The sequence below is a fragment of the Platalea leucorodia genome, assembly GCF_965183815.1.
Source record: "Platalea leucorodia genome assembly, chromosome: 8".
Taxonomy (NCBI): Eukaryota; Metazoa; Chordata; class Aves; order Pelecaniformes; family Threskiornithidae; genus Platalea; species Platalea leucorodia.
In genome coordinates, this window is record NC_138830.1 from 51,940,725 (window position 1) to 51,963,901 (window position 23,177).

Here is a 23,177-nt window from a genome sequence, read left to right on the forward strand (position 1 = left end):
ACCAAGGCTCTTACAGGAACTATGCAGCAGTTCCAGGCAAGCAGGCACGTACTCATTAATCACCATCAGCAGAACGCATGCGGATGAGGAACTCGAGGCCTTGGCCCATGCCGGCAGCCGCACGCCATCGCATGGCTCTTCCCCAGTTACGGGTGGGCTCCGCATCGGTAACGTACATTTTTTCCTTTAACTGGCCAAGCTCTAGGGGAAAAACTCCCGTGTGTTACCACTGGTTCTGTAAAAGGCAAGTCTGCCTCAGTAAATAAACGCAGAATCCCCGCTCTGTGGAGAGGTCCCAGGTACCCAGGGGCGGGTAACGGGGCAAGGCTGGCACAAGCGCTCTCACACGCTCTGCCTCCGTGTGCTCTCACGTCTACGCCATTATTCCCTTTTTCTTTGCCGTGCAAGCGCTCCCCTGCCCCCGCTCGGCCGCTGAGGCGGCGGCGGGGCCGCCCCGCTCCTCCCGGCGGCACGCTGGCGTGGGGGGCGGGGCCGGGCCACGCCCCTGCTGAATATTCATCAGCGGCCGTGACTATTGGCGGCCGCCCCCGGAAGTGGGGGGGCCGAGCAGCTGACAGCAACATGGCGGCGGCGGCGGCCGGGCGGCGTGGCGGGGGGCTGGGGCGGCCCCCGGCGCCGGCGCCCGTGCCCGTGGGGGATCTGCCGCCCGCCGGCGAGCTGGTGCGGCCCTCGGTGACCGAGCTGTCCCAAGTGCGGACCAACATCCTGTGCACGGTGCCCGGCTGCGGCAAGGTCCTGCCCAACAGCCCGGCCCTCAACATGCACCTGAGCAAGGCCCACCCGCTCCAGGTACCGCCGCCGCCCCGCCGCGGGCCCGCCGCGCGGTGAGGTGAGGCGAGGCGAGGCCGGCGCGGCCGGGCGCCTCCTCCCGCTCAGCCCCGCGGGGGGCCCGCCCCTCACCTGGGTCTGCGGGGCTCTGTAATGGCGCAGCTCCTTCTTCCCCGCCGGGGCTCTGGCCTCGCCCCGCCGGGGGTCTCCTCCCCGCCCCCGCCCCGCTGCGAGGAGTCGCCGCGGGCCGCCGGCCCCCGCCCGCCGCGGCGGGTGAGGGGGTCCGCTCCTGCTCGGCGGTGAGGCGAGGCCCCTCGGGGGCCCGCGGCCGTGGGCGGGCCGGGGGGCGGCCCGCGGGGTGACGGCAGGGTCTGGCCGTGGTGGGCTGGCCTTGAGGGGCGGGCGGTGGCGGTGTGGCAGGCGGGAGCGCCGAAGCCTTGCTCCTGGTCTCCTCTTTAAATCTCCCCCACGTGAAAAGCCTGTGCGGGTGCCTGTGCACACACGCGGGTGCGTGCGTGTGCGCGGTCTGACCGGTTGTACTGAGAATGGCACTAAAATCGCTTACAGAAAATAACCAATTTTGTACCGGCGTTAAACGTAACTAAGGCGGCTTAAAGTTCTTCGGGACTCAGTCTCTGTTATTCCATTTGCTTATTGCTTGTCTTTCTGCAGTAAGACAGTATAGCCCCGCTTGTGAGGTGCTATGCAAACATACTGCGATTCCTACCCTTAGCAGTTGGCAAGCCGTCGTAATCCAAACGCTGAGTGCTGTTATGCTGGGGTTTTTGTTTGTTTTTTAAAAATGTCTGTGAGCCAAAAAAAACCCTAGATGGATGCCATTTTGGAAACAAGCCCTCATTACCATAGTACTCCTGAGAAAACGCAGCATGTACTGGGGGGGAGGAGAGCCACAGTTCAGCAAGCGTATATTTGAGTGTGGGCCTTTCGGAAAGACGTCCTTACTCTTCTCAAAATCGTAATGCCAAGTGTGTGAGGACAAATCCTATTCCTGGAAAACTTCAGGCGCAGCATTCATAGCTGCATGCTGAAAATGCAGCCCCAGTGGGCAAACAATAAACGTACTTGTGTGAAATGGCTCATTACAGAATCAAGCGTGTGTTACGGGGGATCATTTGTGATGAACAAAAAGAAATAGTCTGCAGCATATTTGCAATCTCATATCTCTGTTTTATTTCATTTCCTAATATGCACTAACAACTGTGGTGTGTGTTATACCTCGCGCGTAGGTGTGAGTGGCGGTACAACAGAAGTTGAAGACGTTCGCTCGGGTTCAGCAGGCAGTCGTTTCGGTGCGAGCTTGTCCGCGGAGCGTACGCAGCAGCCCGCGAGGGCTGCAGCTAGAGGGTTGTATCACTCCTGTTCGGGGTGTGATGGGTGAGGAAACGCTGCTTTCGCGCCAGCTGCCTAGCCAGCTATTAACTATTGGTGCCTTGTAGAATTATAACACCTTTCATACACCTAATTATTAAATCTTGTGATAGCTGGAATAAATACTGAAACATGGATGGATGCAGATTTTCAGGAACATCTGACTTATTCCGAGGACATTGTAATTGAGAGTAAAATGTTATTGAGGCTTAAGGGAGGCTAATTTTTCTGTACAAAGTCTTAGATAAAATATCTTCAGTATTATGCACTGCTTGAGAATGCATCTTGAATGAAAGGATAAAGATATGAAGGTTAAAAGATATAAATCTAGGTGTGTGTTACTCTGTTTCTTCATAAAGAAATGGACTTGGACTAATATTTTAGTATTAGTATTTCCCTTTAAGAGATAACTGATTCCCAAGACAAAAAGAATTTAGTAGATTGCATTTGTTAGGGAAATGTGAGGAATTAGTGAAGAGGCAACTTTGCAAATGAGATGTAAGAAGCTATTGGGGAAGGAGAGAACATAGCAGTGCTGAAGAGAGGTTGACTTGCTTAATTTTCATTAATAAAAGTAGCACCAGTAGGATCATTTGATACCAAAAACTACGAGGTGTTGTCGCTGCGGAGGAAGGACATGTACGTAGGAAAGCAAGCTCACGCTGTACAGAGTCAAGTGCAGTAGTACAAGGCTATAGGCTTGTGAAGTGATAACAAAAAATTTGATCAGGCCTGGTTTGTAACAGACATCGCTGAGATGGGAAACACTTGCAGAAGCTATTCGGTCATGCATGTATGAGCATTTAGGGAAATGCTGCTGAGAGGAGGGTGATCCTACAACATGTCGAGAGGATATTCTCTGTCACTGCTGTAGGGTAGGAGTCTGATTCAAATAAGCTAAAATGAACCCAGAAGAGGTGTAGAAAAGGGGCTGCTAAGGGTGATGAATGGCAAGTGTGTCTGACAAAGGGAAATTAGAAGAATTTGGCTTGTTTGGCCTAACAAAAGAAGATATGATGAAGTGTTGATACATAAATGTTTGTTTTCTGGCTCCTTAGCTTAGCTAAGCCAATAAAAAATGAGAACAGTGCATATAAACTGGCACTTAATATATTAGGCTGGAATTTTTTTTTTTTAATTCTTTGGTCTTTTGTCTGTATTATTTTATGGGGAGAAGGGGAAGCCTTCTGTGTAGTTTAAAAATGAAGCTAGAGGAGTTCACGTAAAGGAGAGGATTCTGTGGCTTCCTATGATAGCAGGGAGGCTGTAGTTGGTGGTGGCCTGGAAGGGGTAGCTTCCCCCTGGGGTAGCTTACCCAAATGCAAATGTCACACTACCACAATAGTTCTTATAATAAGAATAAATGCACTTCTCTCCGTGCTATTTAGTAAAGAAATGCATGATCTCCTGCTGGAAAAAATGTTTTTAAGTAGTTGGCTACAGTCTACTGTAACTTACTGTTTTAAAGTAATGCGTTGGAGTAAGCCTTTCTGTTGCAGGAAAGCAAGACGTCCCTAAGTTCACCTTGACTAAAGCAGCAGCAAGGGTTGTTGCCTTCCGTTTTCTGTGGGGTTGCCACAAGCCCTGTCCCAGTGTCAGTATTCCTCACAATGCAAGCGTCTGCGTTGTGAGAAGTTAATTGAACAAATTTCTACCAGTAATTGTGGTGGGTGGCTGTTGTAGAAACAGGGGAAGATAAAATCAGACATACAAGGAAAGGACTTGTGAGAATGTCTGAAATGTGACTGGCCAGGCGGGTTTTTGAGAAGATGTAAGATTAACCATTTAGAGACAGGAGGGCTCTGAAGATGGTCAAAACAAGATTACTGTCTGGATAGGGTTACTTATATGTGTAGAATATCTCCCAACTTGTCACAACAAATTGGTTGTGATTTGTGCCTGGGAAGTCTATGTTCCAGCTGTTAAAAAAGCATCTTCCTTGTGTTTATGTAGTTTTTAAACACTTGGTGTTATTCTATACCTTCGTACTTAAGTAGTTTTAAATAACCTGACTGTGTTTTACCTGTTAAGTGCCTGAACATATTTCCCATATTGCCCTGTCATTTGTTGGGTTGTGACATTAAATGTAACACACTTGAATAACTCCTTACTTGGGAATAAGTAACTCCCATTCCTGCTTACTAGGCATATTGGTTTTGTCTGTAGTGGGGGGGACCAAACATAGTTTTGACTTACAGGCACATTTTTTTTTCTCCCGAAGACTTTGAAACTGGCCTCTGGTCAAAGTCTTTCCGGGTAAACTCAGGGTTAAAAAGTGTAATTAGGGGTAGTGGGGCTGGAACAACTAGATTTCTCTGAGTCATGTTCCTGTTTTGGGCAGTGGCTCTAGGAGGTGCAAAAATAATCACAGTAATTATTCAGCAGAGATAAAACAGACCTGCTTATGAATGGTCTGTCCATGGGGAAAACTGCTGTACATAAAGATGCTTGGAAAGCTAAAACATTACCTGAAAACTCCCTTTTTAGAGGATTATTCCAGGTTTTCTTGATGAAATGGCAGCTGATCATTTTGGTTGAGAGGCTCTAAACTTTGCTTCCTTGAGTATGGTATGTCATTAATAAAAATTAACTTGCGGCAATGTCAGCGAGTAGCAGCGTAGAGTATGTGGAAATATAACTGAAATATTGCTTGAAGGGATTACATTTTACACAAGACTATCTTAGATTGAGAGGTGATTTGAGGAAAAACAGAATCATTGAAGTGCCCCACTCATCTGCTTCGTGGTAGTCCTGAAGTGCAAACGAAACGACTACTTCAGAAGCAAGGCACGAGTAGCTCAGAACAGAGTTGTTGGGTTGTGACTAACTGTAGCTAGGTAAGAAGCGGGGGTGTGAGCAGTGAACCCCTTCGTGTTCTGGCAGCGGCAGTACATACTTTCTGTTTGCCTCACATGGGACCACTGTTGCGCTTTGTGCGTTGTTTGGTCTAACCTGTGTAAACACGAAGCGGTTGGAGATCTGCCTAAAGAAGGTAGTTAGGGAGTGACTGGTGTAAAATCAACATTCTGCTGCTTGCTGTCACTGTCCTCACGCTAAGGAGAATCAGGTGCAGAGCTCAAACAGGGCATGCTCCGGTAGTTCTTCCCTGCATAATCATCTTGGGGATGCCATCGCGGACTCCTGTAACTGGCTCTGGGGACTTGGTTGGCCTCCTACTCGGTCTCGGGGTGTAAGGAGACTCAAAGCTACTCTGAGCATCAGATTTTTAATTCTTCATTTGTAATTTTTTGCTTAGACGCAGATGCCTGACATTTCCACTGAGATTCTTTCAGATAGGACATGTCTAGAGAGGTATGTCTTGTCTGGTTTCCATGGCTGTGTCAATAGGAATAGGTTCTATGTGGTTGAACGATCTGGACAATCCCACTAGTGTGTCCTTTTTATATGTATTTTTGAGGTCCTCTTTGAGCAAGCTATGTTGTTTTTTTCTATAGTGTAGATGTGGTGGTCGCTGAGGCAGATCACATGGGAAGCACAGGTGTACCAGTTGCTTAATGTTTGGAGGTTCAGAATTAGCATACCAGTTGTTAGTTTCACAGACTTAAGTAAGATTTGGTTTCACAGACTTAAGTAAGATTTGGTTTATGATCTGAATTAAGTGGCAGAGTGTACTCTGCATTTTTCATTTTATTATAAGTAAACTCTAAATAGTGCCAACAGAATTCCAACGTCAGCGGAGTGTTGTGTTACACAGTGTGTAACTAATTTCAATGGAGCTTCGAGTAGACTCTACTACTAACATGTAAAACCACAGTGAATTGGCAGTGTAGTGTAGTGTCTGTACGGAAAGCTTTTTGGCTCAAATAACACAAAAGGCGGTTATAATTGGCTTGGGGCAGTGAGTATCTTGGTACAAGCAAATAGTACAGTACCACCACTCTGTAGAGCTTGTTGTAATTTCACTTGGTAATTTTGATGGTATATTTGCGAAGTAGCATCCACAAAGGTGGAAAAACTCCATTTGAACTTCCAAATCACTTAGGAAAGTGCCTTCAACTCATCGAGGTGTGTAAACTCAGTGAGCCAAAGTTGATGTGTATTCTGAATGTTGTCTCTAATGTGCAAATCTGTAGAATTGTCAACTTCTCAACTGGTTCTTTTTCAGGGTGGAAAACTTAATGCACCAATAAGGAAGGGTTTGAAAACTTCACAGAAATTCTATTGCTGTCCTATTGAAGGCTGCCCTAGAGGACCAAACAGACCATTTTCCCAATTTTCTCTTGTAAAACAGGTATTCCTATTTCCTAAAGTATTATTTTCATACTGATTTAGTCCTGACTGTCTCTACTCCAGAGAGCGTACACTTTTTCATTCAGATATGAGCAAAGCCTCTCAGCATGTATCCAGAAGTTGGAGAATTGTATGCAGAAACTCCATATGGGCATATGGTTAATGAATTTGCGTGTCTGCGTCTTGATATTAGAGGACTTGAACCTTTTGAGCAGGCAGATGCGAGTAGGTTCTGCTAAACTAGAAGACAGCCCCTCTCCACAAATCAAAAAGATGGAGAAAGATCAAAGCGGGGGGGGGGGGGGGGGGGATCACAGTAGCAACCAATAAAGGTTTAAAATGTGGCTGATGCTTTTAAACTGCTTTTTCAAGTGGTCAAGAATTAAGAGTTTTTCTCTGCTTTAGTACCAAAACGCATTTGTTTACTAGTTACCTGTTTAAGAAAACACGTAAGGCTGGTTTTTGTATCAGTGAGTAAAAAAAGCACTCTTCTGCTGTTGGTTGCCAGTGATAAGCTGGGGAGACCATAGGAGATGAGTGGCTAGTACTTGGTGCCGTAAATGAAAAGGAAAAATTATAGTGTTTGCTCTGACCTTGACCTGTTTGACTTGAGACCGTTTATTTGCTCAGTTGTAGATCTTCAGGACTGTGCCCGTGTTGCAACATATACTTGGTATGGTCTTTGGCAAATCTATAGATTTATTAATGTCCATAGGAAATCTCCAATAGCATCAGGACACATAAATGTTTTTCTGTGTTTTAAGTTGCACATAGCACAAGCAGATTTGCAAACTTTAGATTCTTTCTGTTGTTTTCTTTAAGCTTGTAACTTATTCCTAATGAGACTTTTTAAAAAATTTTAATTCTACTCTTCAATGCTATTTAACAACTAAAAAAATGCAAATATTGATGTCTCCCCTAAACATGATTTTCTTTTTTTTTATCTTAGCTGAAGGCTAATGTTTGCTTTTCATTGTGTATTCTAGCACTTTATGAAAATGCATGCTGAAAAGAAGCACAAATGTGATAAATGTAGTAACTCCTATGGTACAGAATGGTATTTGAAACGGCATATAGAGGTCTGTGGCAAGACTTTCCAGTGTACTTGTGGGTGCCCTTACGCCAGCAGAACAGCATTACTGTCTCATATTTACAGAACTGGCCATGAAATTCCTGCAGAACACAGGTAAAAGTGAAGCAGTTAAGTAATGAGACTTATATTCATCACCAAGTCCTCTGTCTCCCATGTACTGGCTTTTTGTCTCCTTTCTGTTGATTAAATTGGAAATAGGCTCACGTTGTTTTAGCTGTAAAGCAGTTTGCAGTTTCTTTGTTCTGTTGCTTTTAGTAGTTTCTGTTTTGTTGAAGGCAATGATGATTGTCTAATGAATAAGATCAGGTTTCTGGACATATAAAACAAAAAGTCCTGATGAGACTGCACTGCATGGCGTAAATGCTAGTGGTTCTTGTTGCATCTGCTTTTACGGTTCTGTGAGAGCAGAGATAATTTGGAAATGTTTATAGCTGGTAACTGTGGTGTGGAATGCAGTTCAGTTTATGTTCTTTTGTAGTCTAGTCATCTTTGCAAGTATTAGTGGATTCTTTTTTTTTTTTAATGCCTGTATATGCATGTTTAGATTTATAGTTGTCTTAGTGTGTACATATATTTCATAGAGGGGAATCTGTTTCCTGAGGCCTAGCCTGTCTGTCTGGGAAAACTGCTGCAAAATTAAGTTTTGTGTGAAGGAGTGTTAATTGTGTCTTCAGTTTCCATGACAGACCTTTACCTGTACACTAATTTTAAAAGCGCTGTCCCTTCAACACTCAGTCTGAGTTAGCATCAGAGTAACAAATTAAACGTCTTCAAATCAGAGTGCTTAATGTACAAAGGGGAGGAAACCATCTCAACTTCCACCTCCATTTAGAAATAGGCCTCCGTAAAAGAGGTAACCTTTTTTTTCTTTAAAGGGAGAGCGAGGAATGAAATTTTACAAAACTGAAGTTCATGAAATCTTTTTGTTTTAATCCGGCTTAGTTGTCTTCTCACACCCAACCTCATCTGTGACTTCAGTTTATATTTTTGGTGCAATGACTCAAAAGAATGGAAGGCAGATGTTTTGTGCTTGAAAGGAGTATAAATTATTGCTCTCATGTTCACAGGGATCCTCCTAGTAAGAAAAGGAAAATGGAAACCTCCGTACATAATCAGCAGTTGGCAGAGAAAGCAAAAGAAGCATTCATCAATACACACAATAATAATCCTGGCACTCAGGAACTGGAGTCCTCCGAAGTGAAACTCGTGGCTTCTCTTGAAGGCTCCTGCAGTTCTAACTTCACGAACCAAATGCAGCCAAAATGTACACCGAAGATGCTTCTACCAAAGCCCAAGGTGGCTTTGGTTAAACTTCCAGTGATGCAGCTTGCTCACTTGCCTGTATATGTATCTGCAACAGACTCTTCTGTCAAACCTGCTGTAGTGGCTGTTGATAATCAAGGTTCAGTTGTAAGTACTGTTCATTTATTGCCTCAATCTATAGGAATTCTGATTCCGGCACTGGAGGCAGAAACACTTGTATTTAAAGATAGTATGCCTGTTTCAAAAGTGACAAATTCTGGCGATCGTGAGCCAGTAAGTACTGGTGTACAAGTTGAGTGGGATAAGGTTACATCGAATAACACAGGGCAGGAGCTGGGGAATGTTTGTCACAAGAATAAAATTTCTTCAATAAATATACAGACTGACTTATCTTACATTTCCCAGAACTTTGTACCGGCTGCAGCCTGGACTCCCCATTCTTCTGTGTCCTCTTGCTCTCAGACAGATCTGTCCTTCAGTTCGCAGGTTTCGTTACCTATCAGCGTACAAACGCAAACGCTGCTGCCGGCTTCCAAACTGACTTCGTCCATAGCTGCTCAGACTGATGCTTTTAGTCAGGTTTGTTTTCCAACGGGTGGCGTTTCTAGAGAGACTCAAACCAGTAGGACACAGGACTGTATTGACGGAAGAGTGCAAATGGACCAGGCTGTAATGTGCAGTGACATCTTTGACGGTGTTCATTCATCATATAATGTTTCTACTCACATCGAACTTCCAGAGAACAATTTAATGCCTGCAAATATACATCAAACCTTGCTGCAAAGGAGTAATTGCAAGAGCCTGAATCAAGATACGGTGAAGTCTGAGTCTCTTATCAGCTTCAATACACAGACTAATATACTTCCACCTCAAAATACGATGGATAATCAAACCCAGACAATGGACCTACTAAGTGATCTGGAAAACATCTTTTCGGGAAACATGTCTGGCCAGACACTGGATAATCGTGGCCTTTTGTCTGAAACGAGTTCTAATGCTGACACGCATCTGCCCTCTGGTCCGTCACAGAGCACGGGAATAGACTTTGACATTGAAGAGTTCTTTTCAGCATCCAATATCCAAACTCAGACCGAAGAGAGCGAGCTTGGTACCCTAAACTCTGAGCCAGTTTTGGAGTCATTGGACATTGAAACTCAGACTGATTTCTTATTTTCCGATAGTGCCACTCAATCATATAGCTGCCGAGGCAGTTCTAACTTCTTAGGTTTGGAGATGTTTGATACACAGACGCAGACGGACTTGAATTTCTTTTTGGACAGCAATACCCATCTGCCTTTAGGAAGTATTCTGAAGCAGTCTAGTTTCTCCATGAGTACTGACTCATCTGATACGGAAACCCAGACCGAAGTATATCCGGCTACTAAAAACATACCTGCTCAGAATATTGAAAGCAAAGTCCAGCTCAGTAGCGCTGAAACACAGACTATGGATAGCTGCTTTGAGAACCTAGGGAGTTTATTCCTTACCAGCAACGAGACACAGACAGCAATGGATGACTTTCTTCTGGCTGACTTAGCCTGGAATACAATGGAGTCCCAGTTCAGTTCAGTAGAAACACAGACCTGTGAAGAGCTGTGCTCCTTGTTTCAGAGCTCTGACAAGCCCAGCCATTGAGTACTGCGTAACAGAACTGTCGCCTGTGGTTTGAAATTAAGTTATTGGGGTGGGAGAGAGGGCTTGACCAAGTTATCCGCTTTGCATTACTGAATGTAGTTATTGTGAGCAGTTGGCCTAAGAGACTTTTCATGCTGAAGGTACTCTATCGAATATGTAACTTTACATAAGCTATGTGTGTATAAATGGGGGGAAGGGGAGCTGTAACATGTTAATGTACATTTGAACCTTAAAAAAATTATGTGGTGCCTATGTTTTTTTCCTCAAACTTCTTTACAAAGCTGATACTGCTTTCATTGAAATGGAAGAACTTTGAAAGTTGTTCTATATATATCTCTCTCTATTCCTGGCTTACATATAGGGTTCCAACGTGCTGGACCAAAACCCTGACCTGTCGAATTCAGATGCTTCCCTGAACTTACGGGGGAGGATTCTGTTAGTGTAAGCTACTTCTGTTTACTTTTTTTAGTAGCTTGTACTTTAAATCCGCATGAACATAATAAGCGGTATTGTCTTCTTTTACTTTATGCCTTCACGGCTCTTTCTCCTGCATAAGCTGGTATTTTCCAAATACCTGTCCAACACACTAGACACATATGGACTCTTGAATTTTTTAATATATTTATTAAAAATATGTAGAAAGCAGTACTTTTTTTTTTTCCCCCCCCCCCCTCCTGAGTGGCACTGATGACCTTTGAAGGGTAGGAAGAGCACTTGGAATACATAATTGTAGGGAAATTAGTATGTCTTCCTTTTAGCTAGTGTAATGAATGGGACTAACATTTTTAGACTCTTCAGGAGGGATTTGCTTAAATCATTTCTGTCTGTAAGATGCAAATGTTACAATGTGTGTGCCTCGAAGACTGGAATAATTTGTTTTCACTGAAATTCTCCTAGCTTTATTAAGCTATAAGTTGAGAAATGTCACAGTGGTTTATATACCTCTATTACCTTAGCAGAAATCTTTAGAAATGAAATGGGAAATTAAATTCTCTAAACTACTTGCTCACCTAGACTTCTGGTTTTGGACTCCATGCTTCTAAAAACAATTGGAATCAGTACAACAGAGCTGGGAGATCAGCTCCAGCCCTTTCGGGACAGCTGTACCTTGCTTTTGCACATTGATCTGCAGCCCTCAGTTCCTGCAGCTCTTAGAGAGTTTTTTCTGAGTATAGTCAAATTCAAACAAACTGATTTTTCAGAGAAGAAACATGGGACTTCTTGGAATTTTTTTTAATGTTCATCTTGCCCCTCGTACCATTGTTTATAGTATTTTTCATTTGCATGAAAAAAAAAATTAAGCCAGTTGTGAATGTATGTTGGAATTTGGCCTTAACTAATTTTTATCTCTTATTACCTGCAAAACGGAGGCCTCTGGTTTTGTCCTGGACAAGTTTTAGTTTCTGTTACTGTAAATGAAAAGAGAAGCCTCTTCGTGTCAAGTTCCTGGGCCTGTAACAGACTTTCCTCCTCTGTTGTGAGAGGAGAGGTATTGGCTGCGTATTTGCTAGGCAGCCCGTCAGTAAACGTGTGTCCAAGCCTTAGCTCTTGAAGACTCGCTATGCTTTATGCTTCAGATGCTCAGCTGAAGGACGTGGGAGTTAAGTTACTCATCCATTGCAGCCAGCTTGTTTTGACGAAAATGAGCAATACCTTTTTTTTTGTCTCTTCCTACCACTCTTCAAATTGCCATAGTTAACACGCTAATATGGTAAGCGGCTCTGTTTTACTAGGAATAATCTCTGTAGATTAACCCTGAAACTCGTATTTTCCTCCTGAGAAACTGCTGAAACTACAGCTGTGCTGCCTGTTTAATTTTTCAACAGTTCTAGGTGTGAGTTCAGCCACTTGCAGTCTTTGCCTGAAGAACCTGCAGAAAGGAACCTCGCGGTTCCCCGCGGAGTACAGTAATTCTGCTTTGGGCATGGCCCCCCAGGTTTCACAACGCCTAGAGTTCTGATCTTAAAGGTGGGATATAGTACAAAAAGGCAGGCATCGGTTGTAATTCTGTTTCTTCTGAAGATATGACTGATTCATACTGACCTGCCTACTTTGACATTGGGAAACAAGATAAATGACAAAATCAGGTTAATGTATTCTAGTGCAGTATTTTTCTAGGAATGTTGCATCTTTAGGTTTTAAAGTGGTTTTCCTTTTCCTTTCTTCCCCTGGCTGGAACACCAGCGAACATTTCTTCCTACGTAGGTTTCTGTGTTTCCCATGTGCAAGTTGTTTGTACCGACGCATGAAAGAGAAGCTGTTACTATAAATCTGGTTGGGGAAAACTGCGTTTTCCACAGCTGTAGAAGGCAGAAGTGAGAAACTGTTCATTACCTCTGAATTTAGAAAGTTGGTCTTTTTTTTTTTTTTTTTCTGCAAGAGAGGGAATCTGAGGTGATGAGGAGCAGAATTACAGAAGGCTTTGAATTGTAGCCATCTGAGAGAGCAGCTAGCATTTAAAGAACTTTGAAACTCGTTTACAGATCAGAATGAGAATTGTCACCTTCGTATGGTGTAAGCCAAAGCTCTTAATATCAGTGACTATCAGAAAAAAACCTAAGGTTTGTGTGGATGCAATCTTAGAATGTAATCGTTGCTCATTTAGTGTACTTTGTAATTAAAAGTATTTATGAGCGTTGTGTGATTTATTAGAACATGCAAATACCATTCCCTTCCCTCATCCTATGGGTTTAAAATGATTTGAACTTTAATTAGGTGAACACAGTACTACAACATGAAATTATTTACTGGAAGTGCAGTGTTAAGAAGTTATTAAATACGCCTGCCTGTCTTAGGGAAGTGGCTCATTCTTACCAAAATTAACTTCTTTCTTCACAAATGTGGTTCTCTGTAAATTATTCATAAAAGTTAGAAACAGGTTTGGATCCTGTGTTGCTGGCATATGTTACTCGCTTTGGATTTATTATGTATTTTTGTGAAAATGTGAAGACTGCAACCAGAGTTCATCATTTGCTGAATCCCACAGTAAACCTAATGAAACCTGATCTGAAACACTGTCGCTGACTATTACGAATTCTTGGAAATTTGAACAAGTTCTTTAAAACGGTTAATTTTCTGTTTTGGATGGTGCTTTAAAAATAAACTTCAGTCAGAACTATTTCATGGTAGTACTAAAATGATACTTATCTCCCTTTTTCTGCAGTTTCTCTGGTTTGATTTTCAAGGCACTGTCTCTATTGTAAGTATTGCTCAGCAGTGACTTACTACTTTGCTTATTCTCTTTTGTATCCTCTACTGCCATTCGAGCTGCTACACAAAACATGACATCAGATTCTCCGTAGCCTCTTAGCACAAATTTTTATCTGGAAGTGATACTAATGGTACTTGTACTTACTCTTTGCATTTCCTGCTTAATTCTGTTACGCTGTAATTGCTGGATCTTGATCTGGATGCCTGTGTAATGCTACTCTCAAATTGAATTAGTAGTTTTGTAGTTTCACTTGAGCTTTTCTTTAGTATGTAAAAAAAATAAACAATCAAAGAAATGAAACATAGCAAATTCGGGACACGAGTTCTATGAGGACATAAGCACAAAACAGCTGAAAAATGAGAGGTCTGTGTTGTTGCCTTCCATGTCTGTTTGTCACAACGCTAGAAGTTTGTATGACAGCAGATGTATGTTTCTTCTTCTTTTGGCTGTATTTGCATCTCTTTCTGCTAATACCCTTGGAAATACTTCCTTCTGCTTTGGGTAGGGAGGGAGTCCTCCCCCAACTCTTCACGGCAGCATAGAGAAATTGGTAGTTTCAAGTCAGAGTTTACTAACGCTACGTATTCTTAGCTATGCAAAGTGCTTGTGTCTAGAAACTGTTCACTTCCAAAGGATATGAAATCTTAAAATATATATATATATATACTTGCAGTTGTAAATTAAACAGCTGTAAAACAAGGTTTGTGAGATCGTGTCTAGTTTTGGACAATTCGATCAGTGTCTGTAAGTTAATGTATGTAACTAACGCTCCTTACAAATTTTTATTCCAAGGCGCGCACGCAGTCATTTTTTTTGTGTTGCAAACAAGCAGCTGAATTTCCCCGTTAGTCACACGTACCTCGATTGCGTAGAGGCAACAGAACAAAGAAAAAAGATGACTGCCTTCCACTGTTTCAAATCCTCACCCTGCTAACACATGCTCATGGGCTTAGTCAGATCTGAATTGAGTTTTTTGTCAGGCTGGCTAGAGATATAAGTGTTGGCAGGCTTGGGATCTTAGGGTGTTAGGGGTTTTTAATAGCCTTTCAAATAGAGACTAAGTCAATAGGACTAATACATACTGAATCAACATAGGGTGCTCAACTTGCAAAAAGAATATGTTCCTGAAATGACAACTCAGAGGTGAACCAAATGTACGTGCTTCTGTCATTGAGGTTGTACAGCTTCCTTTGCTTTAATCTATTTCTGACCTGTTGGGTTTTTTAAACGTGATCTTAATGTACAATTTACTGTTCCAAATACATTCACACCAAAATGTTGTTATCGTTCTGGGCCTTGCAAGCTTTTTCATTCATGTTTGGTTTAAGGTGCTGCTATGCTTGTGTTCCTAGCAGAATAGGACCACTGTAAACAGACTTCCGTTAATAACTGTATATGAAGACCATGAGGATAGGGTTGTTCAACGGTAGCCAGCTTCAACGCATGCTGCAAACATGCATCTTCCATTTCTTGTTGGTTTTTACCAGTTGATGTCAACTTAAACGTGTGCTAGAAGGATTTGCTGCTTAGAGCATGACGGAATTGTCTTGTTTAAAATGCCATTGCTATGCAATGAACAGAACCCAGGGACTGCACTGGTCAGCTCTGCGTCGCCTTGCGGTCAGGGTGGGGTGTGTTCGTGTTCGTGACTCTTCCACTTCACCGAAAATGTAATGGGACAGCCTGAAACGGTGGAGACTCCTGCAGGAACTGCTGAGCTACGTAACAGAAGTCCTTTACTTCTGATTCTTTTTCATATGCTGCCTTTACAGCAGTATATTCAGCATAACTAGCAATGGGGTATAATAGATGACTTGTGATGATGTAAACTGTGCGTTTCACAACTACTACTGCTTTACATGCATGCCTCAAGCACTTGCATGCAGAGCTAGATTGACAGTACTTTATCAACAGATACTTGCAAGTGCATCTGTGATAAAGCAAGATATGAAAGATAGCCATATTTTTTTCAGTTTACAGAATTCAACACCTGATTATGATCTAATTTAAACTTGTAATTATTTGGAATGGATGAGTAATAAATCTCATGGGTGAGTCTTTCCCAAAGCATGTGTGAGTTCATCTCATTAAGGCTGAGAAACGTCCTTAAAATATTTTTTTTTCTCATCACTGGTGGGGTTTTGATCTAGTGGACAAATTTAGTTTTCAAAGGATGTCCGTGTTTAATTCTTGCTATTTAAGCCAGTAAACTTGCAATGAGCAGACAAAAGCAAGCATTCATTTCTTAAACCTATTCTACAAGTGACAATCCCAAAGAAGGAATGTTGTCCTAGTAATTGTGAAACTTCTAAGTGTATTAATGCATGCAGAGAAAACCTTGTGCCAAAATACTGTTTCATATTTTCCTCTGTTGGAAACTGAAGTGTTATACAAAGCTACTAGTAAGTTATTCACAAGTACTGAAACGTTTTGTTCACAAATGAAGCACTTATTTAGTTCTGTAAATTATTCATATTTTGGAATAAAGTTAACTTCAGTCAATTTTTGCCTTCTGTTTTAATGGCTGTGATCTCCCGCCTACAGAGGCGTGGGTGGGGTATTCAGTGCCTATTGGCAAGCACCACCCATTGCTCCGTAACATCTTTCCTTTTGACAGCGAGGTGTCCTCTGAATTGGTAGAGATTTTGTAAATTAAAACTATCTTACAATGTCAGTCCTTCATCTCCGGAGGTGGCAAAAGTTCTCCTGTGTAGTCCCACTTCTCAGTGAATCCTAGGAAGTTTAAACTCGCAACACCAATGTAATCGGCATGTCAAGATGCTGCACTTCCTAAACCCGAAACAAATCCATCCGAGAGGTTCTCTGCTGTGAGCGAGCCTGCGCCTGGGCTTCTGTGCGGAATCCGCTGCACGCAGGCGGGGCTGGGTTCTTCTGACCGGCAGCATCCAGGCTGGCTGCGCTCGCGGTGCCCCATCTCAAACCTCTCGGCCGTGCATGCAAACGATAATCTTTAATTACCTTGCATGCACAATGGAATACCTCCACCGTTGCAGCTCACTGAAAGATGCCTTTCTTCCAGAACAGACTCGGGACAGAAGGATTACTTTGTATTCTTCCTCTACCTTAACATCCACCCCTCCTGTAATTTTCAAGCTCTCCAGAGTCATAAGTAAGGTCAAGTAGAAATCCGGCTGCCTTATGATGATTAGTTTTCAAAGTATCCTACTAGAAAATTAGTCCTCTCTAACAGCTAATATTATTTTGCAATGTATTTTATATAACTGAGAAAATTTTTGCCACTATGAATATTTAAAAAAAAAAAAAAGCTAGAGTAGGTTGATGTGGGGTATGGATCATACTTTGTCCCTTTCCTTCCTGTACAGTTCCATGTACAGTGGCTTGGTCATGATCCCACCATTTTCTGTTAGTTGCAGGATATAAAACGCTGATTGCTACTGTTACCCGTGTATCTTGTGTATAGAACTCAGCGTAGGTGAGCGAGCAGATGCTCCTTGACTCAAAGTTCATCTGTACCCTTACACCGGCTGCAGCCGCGAAGGGAGCGTTCTCTGACACGCGGCAGGCCGCTGCTTCCAGTCCCGTCGTGCTCCGAGGTAAGTATTCGCACAAGGCAGCGTTCAGCCCTAGTGGTACCACAACATGGAAGGTATTTCCAGAGGGGAGTATGTCGTAAGAATCTAGAAAATGAATTCCTGTTCAGAGCACTTAAAATTATGAGAGAGTCAAACATCTACGATGCTGACTGTCCTTTTAGGAATAACGGCCCTGCTCCTGTTGTAGGAATGATTCGGCTTAGCTTAGGCTGCTGTTCCGGGCTTTTCATTATTCAGAACAGATCTGGCCCATGGACAAAAGTCAGATACTTTAACAGACTGATCCTCATGAAACTTTCACAAATGGTAGACAGTCAGAAAGGCAGGACAAACTTTAACTCTTGATCGAGGAGAAGATAATTCTGTTTAGAGATCTGGGAAGCCTCATGTATTTTTTATCTACTTTCTTGCTTGCTGTTGCTGGGAATTCACTTATGTCTTCTGCTGGCAGCGAAAGCATCCCTGACCGGTTTGTGCTTACTTCCTGAATTTCCTTCACTTAAAGAAATTGCATGCTGGCAAGCTGATTGTTGTCTGTCAAAACAATGGAATTGGAGGCAGATTTTCTTTCTGGCTCCAGGATTTGACAGTGCATCCTCTGGAATCAGTCCTTTGGAAGTTTGGACCTAAAACAAAAGGGGAAAAAATGTTGATTTAACTTTCAGGTGTTCCATCGTGGTATTTTTGCATTGTTGTCAACAATTCTCTTTTCGCTTGTTTTGTTTTGGCACCTTGAATACGGGAAGCACTTCTAGCTGATCTAGCCCTTAAGTTTATTTCCTCTCCTTGAACGGGAATGGCTTTATTCTTGAGAGAATTTACACGTAAACAAGCAGCTGCCGTTTCCTGTGCTAGGAGAACCCAGTGTGTTCAAGGGCACATAACTTGATTGAGCTTACGATGGCTTAAGTGTTGTGTATTCGTTTCTTTAGGTGCCAGGCCTCTACTTAGCAGCTTTTCTGGTCTTCTGCTACAGGTCTTGTGGCAATAATCTGCGAGTGTGGTTCTTAGAAAGATTATCTTGTATCGGGTTGTAGTAAAACCTCTGTCTAATCTGTCTGATTTGACAGTTTCAAAAACGGCAGCAAAAATCTCATCTGGCATGAAACACTGGAAAACGTGGAAATCAAGTTTATCGTTTTTCCTGCAAATTTAAACTTTTTTTTTTCTAAAGAATTTACTACCTGGCTGCAATAGCTGCAACTTACAATTACTATAACGAACATGTTTGGCTTTACTTGCTGTTACTTGGTAATGCAGTTCATTTTTCAGTTTTCTCACTGAAGCAGCAGTATTTTCAGTTGTCTGAATGGGAGAGACTATCTTCTCTCCTCCTAGACTATGGAAAATGTTACTACTTTCACAGACACATATATCTTTGAATTTTCTGGTTAGTGGTAAACAGGACTGAAACAAGTATATATGGATTTATTTATCTTGGGGCTACTTGTGAAGGACGCTTCTTTTGTAGAGCTTGCATTTTATATGTAAATAGGAAGCACGGGATTAGGAAAGATACCGCCACAGGGGGAAGGGTTACAAAGAAGGGAAGAAAATGGTGTGTTAGAGGGTGTCTCTGTTCTGTCGGAATGGCACTGCGCTTGTGTAACTGTAGCACCACAATTCAGCAGCAGTGAGGACGAGTTACTACGACAAAAAAACCTGTTTCCTGAAAATTAACGACCAAGATAGAGCTTGACTCCAGATAGTCGCTGGCTGAGATTTTCAGATATCCAGAGTATAGAGAGAAAAGATGCATATAGATCATAGTATCAGCTATAATGACCTATTTTTTAATAGATCTTTATAACTTCCTAGTAGGTTCCTTTTAACTTTCCCTCTTGACTTGCAACAAAATACCAAACCCGTACAAAAAATTACCGCCGTGTCAGATTGAAATGCTTAGCTTTTGTTCTTCAGGTAGAGTGAAGGAACGCAGAAGACGGTAATCCTGCCAGCAGCCTGGCGCCGATTCTGGCATAGGTGCTTGTTTCGTTCGCCGTTCAGTAGGTGGCACTCCTCCCTCCAACACAGAGGTACCGTCGCCTGAAAAATCAGATTTGCTGCCAGAAAACGGTTGGACCTGTTGTAACCTCCAGTGCGACAACGCTCATACTCTGCACCTCAAGCTGATACGCCACTCAACTTAAAGATACGCTTCTTAAAGAATCGTAACGTACTTTCTATACAAATTAGTGTTCTAAAAGATTTCCAGATTTCCCTATGCAATTACCAGAAAAATGTGCATTGGGAGCCAAAGCAAACTTCTTGGAGCTGTTATTTAACACTAGCACTCAGCTCCTGTGTTCTTCTCTAGAGGTTGCTTCACGTGAGTATTGGGTGAAGAGATGAAGCCATGTCATCCTTCCATTTTTTGAAAGGCATAACCACATAATTATTTAGATGCTTAGAATACGTATCACCTGCTTTACTGAAACTATGCCTCTAGAAGGTGATTATTCTTTAGCTCTGATGTTGAGATACCTGAAGATGAACACAATTAACAAACTGGTACCAGAAAACTACTAAAACCTACATTTATGCACGTGTTTATTAGTAAAGAAAGAAATCTAAAAAGACATTGAATTCCTCCATCTGTTTTAAAGTGGAAACCATATGCTACTGGGAGCCTTGCACTGGTATTATCTTTCCCTATTCCAAAATGTTATCCAAGCATCAAAAGAGGGGAAGGGTAAGTTGCAATGCATCTCTGCCCTGAATGCTGAATCGAACTGCAGTTACCTATGTATCTGTGGAAAGACTGCTGTTCTACTTTGGCTTTTGTTTAACACAAAAGCGAAAGAGAACTTGATCTGAAAGTCCCTCATTTAGTATGAGATGAAACGAGTAAGTGAATATCAGAATGCACAGAATACATATGAGACAGAAACAAGCAAAGAACACATTAACAGGATTAAAAAAATCAATCTACTTATGACGAGTAAGAAAAAATAGTTTTAAATAACTCTCAGTCCCACCACTGCTTTCCAGGTAATTTCTGTTTCTTTTAAGTGCCAAATTAGCAAGGAACGTATGCAAATGTTTGTCTGTGAAGCTCACTAGGATTTAGCACTGTTTAAGTTAAGAATATCATTAAATGCCTTGCGGAGTAGGCATGGATTTAAGAATGTTCCTAAAGTTAGGCACTGCTTCAGTGCTCAGCAGCATCAAATACCCAATTACCGTGCTAGGCTACAGTAGGCACTCAGAGCGAATCTAAATTAAGAGGTTGCACTTCATCCCAGAATAAGCTATTTAAGGCTCTAATGAATCTATCTTATAGTCAGGAAGAAACTAAACCTACGTGAAAGTAATTGGCGTTCATCAGCTTATAATGCTATTAATAGCATCTACAAAAACTACAAATATCCACATTGCTCACAAGGAAATTTTATTTTTTTTTCTCATAGTCTAACAAGCTTAACAAAAAGCATGAGATCACAATATAGAAATGTTAGGTGAGTCCAGAGGGCACTGCAGCTCCCACAACGTGGCTGGCTGTTAAGGGAGGTAGTCCAGAAAGCAGTGGAACCTCCTGCATTTTTTTATTCATTTCCTTCCTTGACCTCAACATACCTGCTCCTGACATTACTGGTTAAAGAGCCCCAGAAGTCATCATATTTTGTATTTTGTTTTTGATTTGTATGTTGAATCTGCATACAGTCATGACGACTGTTCTTTTTGAAAGCTATAGGATTAGAAATGGTTGCAATACTTTTGTCTGATGTAAGAGCACAGTGCCAGTATAACTGCTCAGGATCTTCTTGCGGGAGTGAGACCTTGTATGGCTTGAGATAAACGAAGATTCATTAATTTCTTTTTTTTTTCGCCTCACTTTATCATTCATGATGTCAGCTCCTTTATCACCCCTCTGCTCTGTTGCTTTAGCGTGGTGACTACAGGAAGCAATCTCGGCTGAAGTACCATTGAGCATCTTCTGAGAGATAATGGCTTTTGTATTCTTCCAAGAAGGGTTTGAAGTGTCCTCGGGAGTAGCAGCTTTCACAGGTGGAAGTACTTGTGAAGACTTAATGATTCAGAGCCATTTGGATCGAGCACATCAAGTGCATTAATCTCTTTATGCCTTACAGGTTCTGGATTTTTCACATCTTCCAGGTTCCACATACAGTATTCTTTTTATTGGCGGGTTCTTCATTTCACCTTGGAATGTTTCAACAGTGTAACTTGTTATGTATTTCCATTTTAATGCCGTATGTTGTAGGACAACAGGCTTACTAGAATGCGTTGAAATCTCTTCCTTTTCTGAAGGCGTATCAGCGATGGCACCTACGCTTAACTGGCCTTCCGATTTTGATTGATTTCTTGTGGTCTTGGCTTCTTGACCTATACCGTTGTCAATAGATGGCAACACGTCTAAGCAAAACTGGCAGTTGTTGGAAGTTTCGTTTGCCTTGCATTTCTTGGCTTGGTTTTGCAGCTGGAAGCGGGCAAGCGGATCAGTTTTACCCCAGCCTTGCACCTGGTAATAAAGAAACACGTTGAATTTAAGACAAACCAGAGCATTGTAAGAAGAAAAATGTAGAAGAAATAGTCTTTGCTGAGGTAACTGAACACTCGTGCTATTTGTGTTTTCTTCTGAGTAGAAAATAACGAGTAGCTGTCATTCCTCGCTTGTCCTACTTTGTAATGCTGCACAGTGAAAGATCTCCTGAACCGAAAGAAGGAACGGAGGCGTTTGGTAGTCCCTCCACAGGGGTTTTCAGTTTTATCCCGAGAGAACAGATGAATCTCACCTCTGATGCAGCCAGTTGCGAAAGGTAAAGCAGAGGACGCTTTTCTTCACGTCTTTCCTTCGCCACGGGTGTAAAAGTGATTATAAAAATCCACCCCCGAATCAGCCACCCGCCGCCTCCTCCCGCCCGCTCCTCAGGCGGCGGGGGGCGCCCTCCCGCGCCCAGCGGTTGCCCGGGCAACGCGGCGCCGCAGCGCTCTGTGAGGAAATGGCGGGGGCTCCGCCCTGAGGCCTCTTCGTGAGGGGAAAGCGCCATGTTGGCCCCGGGAGAGCTGCCCGGGCAGCGGGACGCTGCGGAGGAGCTCCGGAGGGCCCGCCCGACCTCCAGTTATCCCGTGGGTGCTGGGATGTGCGTGGATGTGGCAGAGCCTGGTGTCCGTGAAGCTGGCGGCCGGCTGGAAGATGGCCGGTGGGGAAGGACTCTGAAGCCTAACGACGGCGGACGTCGGCCAAGAATGGGAGAAATGGCAGAACCGGGCAGCCTGGAAGGCAAAACCGAGGAGAGTGCTGAAAGCGGCACAAGGAAGGAGAGAGCCTATACAGAGGTTTAAAAACATGAATAGGAAGAGAGTAGTGCGTATGAGAAAAATGGATGGGAAATGACCAAATAGAAGGAAAAGGAAAGAAAAACTGTGAGGAAGGTGATTAAAAGAACAAATAAAAAATGAGGAGACAAACTGATCTTACAATATAAGGAATCTAAATAATCTTTTACAATAAATCACTGCCTGATCCATGGATCTTTTAAGTATGAAAAAAATATAAAAATTAAAATCAGGCATACGGCAAGCATATTTTTATGTCTAAAATCATTAACTAGCACTACTGAGACCGCCTGCAGATGCTAGAAAGTCCTGTGGTTATTTTATAACATGGATGGCATGAAGACTAGTCACAAGCACTTCTACCAGAAGATGGGATTTGGGGACATCTTGATGTGTATTTAGTCAGGTATTTGCATGACAATCTATGTTAAAAGTTCTAGGCCTGAAAGAGTCCTAGTCCTGCTAGCTGTTACTTAATTCTTATTAAAAACATTCAACCCTTTTAAAAACAGCAGAACAATTTATATAAGAAAAATACTTTAAATGCCCTTCATCGTCTTCTCCGCAAAATGAGATATATCTGTTTGGGGGTTTTTTTCCACTGTTGTCTTAATTGGGGCTTTCTTTAGCTTACGCTCTCTCCAGAAGTCTTAAGCCAATCACTTAGAGTCAA

At 42.6% G+C, this 23,177-nt stretch overlaps 1 protein-coding gene across 5 annotated transcripts; it reads left to right on the forward strand.

Annotated features, from left to right (window-relative positions):
* The first annotated feature begins 603 nt into the window (after positions 1 to 603).
* On the forward strand, positions 604 to 17,050 carry ATMIN (ATM interactor). 5 transcript variants are annotated; one of them, XM_082320480.1, is made up of 5 exons: positions 660 to 810; positions 6,305 to 6,430; positions 7,416 to 7,615; positions 8,590 to 8,932; positions 9,191 to 17,050. In XM_082320480.1, the coding sequence occupies exons 1-5, from the start codon at positions 781 to 783 to the stop codon at positions 10,418 to 10,420; spliced, it is 1,929 nt and encodes a 642-aa protein (XP_082176606.1). In that variant the 5' UTR covers positions 660 to 780; the 3' UTR covers positions 10,421 to 17,050. The 5 variants fall into 5 exon arrangements, with proteins under 5 accessions (XP_082176604.1, XP_082176606.1, XP_082176607.1 ...); XM_082320478.1 differs by having other exon boundaries at positions 604 to 810; positions 8,590 to 17,050; XM_082320482.1 differs by having other exon boundaries at positions 804 to 850; positions 8,590 to 17,050.
* The last annotated feature ends 6,127 nt before the right edge of the window (positions 17,051 to 23,177 follow it).

Excerpts from the sequence above, each read along its gene's own strand:
- ATMIN (XM_082320478.1), top strand. The coding sequence starts at position 781 with ATGCACCTGAGCAAGGCCCACCCGCTCCAG. Across the intron at positions 6,431-7,415 it reads AATTTTCTCTTGTAAAACAG|CACTTTATGAAAATGCATGC; the intron begins GTATTCCTATTT and ends TGTGTATTCTAG. Across the intron at positions 7,616-8,589 it reads GAAATTCCTGCAGAACACAG|GGATCCTCCTAGTAAGAAAA; the intron begins GTAAAAGTGAAG and ends TCATGTTCACAG.